Source organism: Lutjanus erythropterus, chromosome 18, assembly GCF_056507025.1.
Source record: "Lutjanus erythropterus isolate fLutEry1 chromosome 18, fLutEry1.hap2, whole genome shotgun sequence".
Classification (NCBI taxonomy): domain Eukaryota; kingdom Metazoa; phylum Chordata; class Actinopteri; order Lutjaniformes; family Lutjanidae; genus Lutjanus; species Lutjanus erythropterus.
The window spans coordinates 23,618,237-23,625,374 of NC_139334.1; the positions used below are offsets into that span (position 1 = coordinate 23,618,237).

A 7,138-nucleotide genomic window follows, 5' to 3' on the forward strand; every position below is an offset into this window, starting at 1 on the left:
ACTGAAAATTACTTACTTTAACTTTTCGTTACTGCTCCCCCACAGTTAAATGGTCAATTAGAAAACTTAATAATAATCCAACTCAAATGAAACCCTTACAAGCCTGCAGCTGCATTATTATATTCTTATATGATGTTTCTGGGGAACCTCCAGGCTATTTTATTATGCAGATCACACACACTGACTGTGACAGTGCACAATGCTGCAGTTTCCCCAATGAATCTTCATTGCAAGTACGTCAGCGCCACCTGCAGGACTTCTTCATCATGTGAATGTCTAAACTAAATTTGTAGTTTTCCTCATGTAAAACCTTCTCTGTAGCCTTTTTTGGGGGGGAATTTGTACGAGGTTCATTTTTCAGGTAGATCCTTCTGGATTCCTGCCAAATTAGCAAGACTTTAGAAACAGTGATTCATGTTGGAGATGCAGCAGGAAGGTGGCCTATATTATATGATTATGGCAAATGAGACAATTTGTGGAATTAAATAATTTGTGCTTTATCAAAACTTCCATGTTATGTGTCTTGTGATGACTACCACGCAATGTTAGCTTGTCAAAACGCCGGGAATCATAGTATAATAATAGGGTGTATAATAATTACACCACAGGAAACTATATTCACTTTTAAAGAATGGATATTGTTCAATATGGATATTAATATAAATGGCAAGTTATGAGCAGGTTACATAGGAGGGAGGGGAGATCTATTTGTTAAAGTATGGGGTCCATCCCATGACCAATTTCTCAATATTAAGATTTGAGGCTATACCTAGTCGAGCATAATTCGCATTTGGACCAGGTATGCAGGTATGTATATTTCCGAGGGTGCTGTGTTTTGTTGTTTAGATTTGAATTTTGATCTTTTTTTCCCGCTTTTGTGCTTTTATTACCTCGCAATATCACTGCCAATATTACTTTCAATGTAACTGCCATTAGTACTCTTTCTATTTAGCTTACTTTTGAACTTACACACTTTATATTTTATATTTATATTTCACTTATTTGATGTTAATGTTATTGTTCTTATGTTACCATAATTTTTGGAGCAATCTGGCACTAGGATTTCCTTCAAGTTAATAAGGTTTTATCTTATCTTATCTCTTACCTTTTTATTTCATTGTAAATATCTGACCAAAATATTAATTTAAAAAATGGCATGCTTATGAAATATAGATGGATGGATAAATATTTCAATTTATTTGTATTCAGGGGTGTGGCACAAAACTTTGGACCCTGCCCACATCCGAGGCTATTCATTCCAGTCTCTTTGTGGGCCCTCCCTTACATGAGGGCCCTGTTCAGTCAGTCCCTTTTCTCCCCCATTCCTGTGTCCCTGGCTTTTCTTGCATTTTGTATCAGCTGTTGAGCTGCAGAGGGGTGGTTTTGTGGTAATGTCAGCCTGAAGACTCCGAGGGCAGAAGCGAAGTGGGAACAGTGCAACAATTGAAGGAAATCCCCGTAGAGACTGTGAGCTTGATAGCCTGCAGACTCCTGTGGATGGTTAGTTTTTCATAGTTTAGCTGATCCAGAACCTTGTCAAGACAGTTGGAAACTTTGCCAATACTTTTTACGTCAGAGGTAATGTTGTTAGTTGTAATGGTTCTGATTTCTTTATATTCAATAGTCCTATCAAGAACCTGTGTATAACAAAAATATATATATTTTCTCATTTCAAGAGAACACGAGAAACGTGCCTTTGCTGAAGCCAATAAAGCCATTGTTGAAAAGTATTGATCCTGAGGAAATGATGCAAAAGGAAACAACCCTGTTTCCCAGTGTTATGTCCCACACAGATAAGCAATGCACTTGCTAATTTTAAAGCCAGAGAGGGAAGGAAGCATGACAGCAAAGTTTCCGCCGTACCAAACACTGTGGAGGGGGGGGGGGGGAGCAAAAAGCCTGTCTTGGAAAAATCTCAGTGTTGGTGTGTCTGCTCGGAGTCAGCGTGGAATCGGACACCAGTTTATGGTGGAATTATGGCTCAAAATGAAACACATCCCCTTTTGGAGATACTAAAATCGTTTAATCTTGGTGAGTATGTCTATATTTCTTTCTTTTGGAGATCGAAGGACTCTTTTTCTCAAAACCACTATGAGAGAGTTGTATGTTGTATTGTAAAATGTAGATGTGATGGTTCTTCAATTCAAGCAGCACATTATATTTTCACATAAAACCAGAACTGACTCTCTTAGATACACTGAAACACATTTTGTTAGACTGATGTCTCTGCATTTGGAAAATTGACAAATGAGCTCCGAATAATGCGCTCGATAAGTTTAGGCCCAAAGTATATTACATTAAAATGACAAAATACACCATCCAAACCACTCAGGGCATCTCTTATTGTCTGTGGAGTCAAGACATTCAATATGAAACACATATTTAGAACAAATTTCCAGAAAACATCTCTAATGTCTCTTAAATCACAGTTTAAAACTGTTCTGTTTGCCACAGCCTTTTATTAAGTTAGATTTAGGGCTATTTATCTCCCTTTGTTTCTTCTGTTTTATGCCACTTAGCTTTTTTCTTTTTTTAAATCTTGTATTATGTTTTATATAAAGCACTTAGAACTGCCTTGTTGTTGAAATGTGCATATAAACTTGACTCAAATAACTTTTAGTGAGAACTCAGTAAACGTTTGTAGTCAGTATACATTGACAGCACTGCAGTAGATGAGGAAGTTCTGATGAGGAAATATTCAAGTTAGAACAACTCGTTTTTTTATGAGTTATAAAAGTAAATATTAGAAATGTTAACACTTGTATATTTATGTTTAAAGAAGCAATATGTAGCATTTGTGTGTCCAAAAATTAGTTTTATAATGTCAGTCTCTTGTCGATGTTAAGTTAAACCTATTATCCTGAGGTTTGAATTCAATAGCTGCTTGCCGTCTGCCCGCCAGACTCCATTGACATTTTGATAAATTCAACCGTTAAACATCTGCTCCTTAAAATTGATGCTATTCATGCCCCACACCAGCGATATGGTCAGTCTGTGCTTCAACAAAAGTGTATTGTTTAGAGTGAACCCACAACAACACAAACAACTTTCCACAAGCTAGCTTTACTGCAAGACTTTTATTTGGATATCAAAATACACTGTTTCTCTCCTCTATTTGGAGCACAAATATCATAATTGAACATACTTGCTTATCAGTTTCATTCCATAAATAGTGTAGTTTAGTTTTTTTTTACTTTTACGGCTGAAAAATCTAAAAGTTGTTCTCACCTTACTGACATATTCTGCATGTCTAGAGCAAAATGATTTCTTAGACAGTGATGGAAACAGTACTGAAATCTGTACTCAAGTAGAAGTGCTGCTACGTTACTAAAGTGTTACTCAACTACAAGTAAAACTACATGTTTTAATAAAAATAGTCAAGTAAAAATACAAACTGTGCTTCTCAAAAAAGACTTTTTAACCATCAATGTTTAATGCATTATCAATAGCAGGCATCCAATCAAAAGGGGTTTTAGTTTCTCCAAATATTTAATCTAAATTAACCATCTCCTGCACTGTTCTGCTCAGTAGTCACGCTCCATGATTGTATGTGCAGCTGTTAGATTTGGTGCTGGAGAAAACAACCGGTGTGACAATTTCCCCTTGTGACAATAGGCCCCGCTCTCCCCTACAGTGTTATATAATTTCAGGGACAACGTGACAATCAAATGATAAAAGTTTATGTCTTCATGCGTCACACTAATAATATGTTCAGTCTGTGCTTCAACACAATGACACTGTACATCATGAACCCACATGCAGGTGTGATGTAAGATTTTATATAACATAGTTCCCAGTATAGCCGTGTCCGGTAATAAAAAATCAATAGAAAGAACAAAACTTGCTGAAACAAATCTGGCACGTACTGTAAGAGATGTACTTTATTCAGCTGCTGCAACCACTCTCCGTCTATGCTAAGCAGATTTTATTTCCAACTTGAAATGCAGCTGAAACAGCCATCTGGGGAAATAATCTTCCCCATTTTTAGAACAACAACACAATGCATCCTGCCTCACATTCGACTAAACATTTCCAACCATTATTTTGATCCTACTGTACTTCCCCGTTTCTGACACTCTGCATCGATTTTCTTCCTTTCCAGGTGATATGATTCTAGCCTTCTGTTTGTCGGTGCTCGTGGGCCTGCTGCTGGGTGCTTTGGTCTACGTTCTGTTGACCTGGGCGTCCAGGCGCCAGGCCACCGCCAAGATCACCAGGCGCTCCAAAAAGAGATCTGGCACCTCACAAACAAACAACCCCATGAACGGCCAGCTGGGCCTCTACAGGAGCACATTTCTGAGCGTTTACAGACAGCCCTCCCTAGAGCCCGTGGGCCCTCTGGGGAGTAAGCCCGGCCAAGAGACCTCCACCTTTCGCCCGTTGCCCAAGAGGAGCAGGGCCGGCCTGGACATGGGGGAGGACACTCAGGTCAACATGTCTGAGGACACAGCAGCGTCATCAGATTCTGCATCCCTCGTGCCAAACAAGAGACACTCCTTCTGGTTGGGAAACAACGGACTTAAAGGTTTCCTGCCCTCACACACTCCCCCTCCTGCATATGACAGTGTCATCCACGCCTTTGAGGAGACTTGCACTTGAATCTGTTGGTCTTTACACACCAAGAACTGAAAAAGGACAACATTGTGGGATTAATCTGAACTTTCTGCCTGTGTTCTGATCTTGATAAGGGACAGATCAGACATTTATTGACACTTTTCAATCTAAAGCAGTGTGTCTGTAGCTGCTTCCACAGCCACCAAGTCTCAGGCTCAGTATTGCAACATACACAGTAAGAGACACATTAATATGTTAGTTCCTCCATTGAGTGATGAGTTGTTTTTCACTGTAAAACATAACACAGGAATTTAGTGGAATCAACTTATCTCTTCTCATTAACATATATATTAATATTCTCAAGTTAAATAAATTTAAAATTTCCCGTTGTTTTTTTCAGACCACTGCAGAATTGAAATGAAAAATGAGCTTTTAGTTGAATTAATGTACCGCTGTGAATTCACTGAACTCATTTAATTATGTTTTGAAAGAAACTTGAGCAGCATATTAGCAGACTTCCCAGCATGCAGTTGTTTGAGAGTTAAAACTCTCTTCAAACCCCTCTGTTTTGTGCTCTTAAGGAAACATACATTATAGAGAGTTGCTCTGTGTCTTTAATACATGTTGAGATAAATGCAAAACAGTTAAGTTGATTCAACTTATACATTTTAAGCCTTTTGAACTTGAATGTTTTCTCATGTTCACTTTACTTAAATCAATTGGTTTTACATTTTCAAAATTCATAGGACAACTTTGAGACAATTATCATCACTTTTTAAGGCAGAAGGAGAACTTACATTTTTAAGATGAACCAGCTTAAAGTGATTTCCAATGTAAGAATATTACAAAATAAAGCAGAGACAAGCAGCTTGTCCTTAAACTGGAGCATATGGAGCAAGCAACTGAAAAGTAACTGATTAATCAACTAATTGCTGCTGTTCAAGTACAGTTTGTTTGTGACCATTGCAGAGCATCTGATCCATGATGTATCCACCAGTTGAGAGACGCTGCTGGTAAAAAAAAAAAAAAAAAAAAAAAAAAAAAAGTCTGTGGGTGGATTTTACTCTGATCACGTGAAGATGAGGGAAACACTGTGTGCTAGATAGTTATATTATCTAATATCACAATAAAGATTTAATAATGATTTTATTCCTGTGCTTGTGTTTTTGTGCAAAAAATGAAACCACTGTGATCGGCAATACTTCATATTAAGGTGCCTGAGGAGGTGAAATGAATGTTAGTTAATAGGTAATAAGGCCTTTATGAGGGACTTATTGACTTTAATATGTGTTGATAAGACAGTCACAGCATAATAAACTTTATAAGAAACTGTTCTCAGAATGTTAACAAAAGCCTTATGAGTTTCTTATGATCGTATAGCAGAACAAATAGTTTTACTATGTTTCACGGACTTACCTATTGTGTTTTTATTTTATTGCGATTTCTACATACTTTGTTGTGTGTCTATTAGCAGTTAGCTATGCATTTTTAAAATTATGTTATTAATGTTAATACATTCACATTTAACTGCTAATAAATGCATAATAGAGCATGCATAAATCTTAAAAAAGGAACATAACCATGACATGATAGGTAGCCAACAATGTTTAGTGTTAATAGGTGTTTGCAATGCTATTATAAACAATAATGGCATCTTATAAGGGCTTTATATATTATTATGAGTTTATTAGCAATTGACTATGCATTTACTAAGTTTAGTGTGTATTTTTTGGCCACTGGATCTAAAGCGTAAACAGTGCATAATATGCTAATAAATCCTTCTTATTATTCCCTTATGAACAGTTACTGTTAACTTTTAATAACTGTAAATAACTGCGCAATAAAGCATGTGGAAATCCTAATAAAGCAACAACAAAAAAGATTTAACAATGACATGATATGTAGTTTTGATAAATGTGTTTGTAACGTTATTATAAACTCATAAGGCTTTTATTATGGCTCTTAAGCGATATATTAATTGGGTTTTACAAGTGCTTATAAATGTCTCATAATTTAACAGTAAACATGGTTATTATGCTATTAATAACATCTGTGTAGTCTTGATATTGATAGGCATGTTATAAGGGCCTTATGACCTATTATACCTTTATTACCATCTAACTATACAATTATTTATTTTACCACTGGATCTAAATTGGAAACAGTGTTTATTCAGACTAATAAATCCTTTATTCTATACTTATCAACTGTAACTGTTAATGTGTTTATTATGCTAATATGAGTCTTATTATCACATATATTAATAGGCATCAATTAAGCGTTTAATTACCTATTAACTAAGGCTTATTACAGGTACCTTTACATGAAGTGGTGCCAGAAATCAGTTATTTATACAAAATGAGTCAATCAAATGTCAGCCTTGTCTACTTATATGTAAAGTGAAGGAAAGTTATGGTGCAATTAATCGCTTAATTAATGATAATTAAAAGTGTGATTTGAAGGTAGGACAGTCAGTCACCAGCATATTCATCACATCAAGGTCTTGTGTCAAGAATGTCACTTCAACTCGCGTTACAAAGATGGGGTGCGCCGTGTGAGGTTGCCATTATGAAAGAAACCCCCT

General features: G+C 36.3%; 1 protein-coding gene across 1 annotated transcript; it reads left to right on the top strand.

The window, feature by feature from the left end:
• Positions 1–1,830: 1,830 nt before the first annotated feature.
• On the top strand, positions 1,831–5,703 carry myct1b (myc target 1b). The gene is made up of 2 exons (XM_084742459.1): positions 1,831–2,031; positions 4,103–5,703. Exons 1-2 carry the CDS (start codon positions 1,977–1,979, stop codon positions 4,597–4,599), a joined length of 552 nt encoding a protein of 183 aa, XP_084598585.1. The 5' UTR covers positions 1,831–1,976; the 3' UTR covers positions 4,600–5,703.
• The last annotated feature ends 1,435 nt before the right edge of the window (positions 5,704–7,138 follow it).

Excerpts from the sequence above, each read along its gene's own strand:
- myct1b (XM_084742459.1), top strand. The coding sequence starts at position 1,977 with ATGGCTCAAAATGAAACACATCCCCTTTTGGAGATACTAAAATCGTTT. Across the intron at positions 2,032-4,102 it reads ACTAAAATCGTTTAATCTTG|GTGATATGATTCTAGCCTTC; the intron begins GTGAGTATGTCT and ends CTTCCTTTCCAG.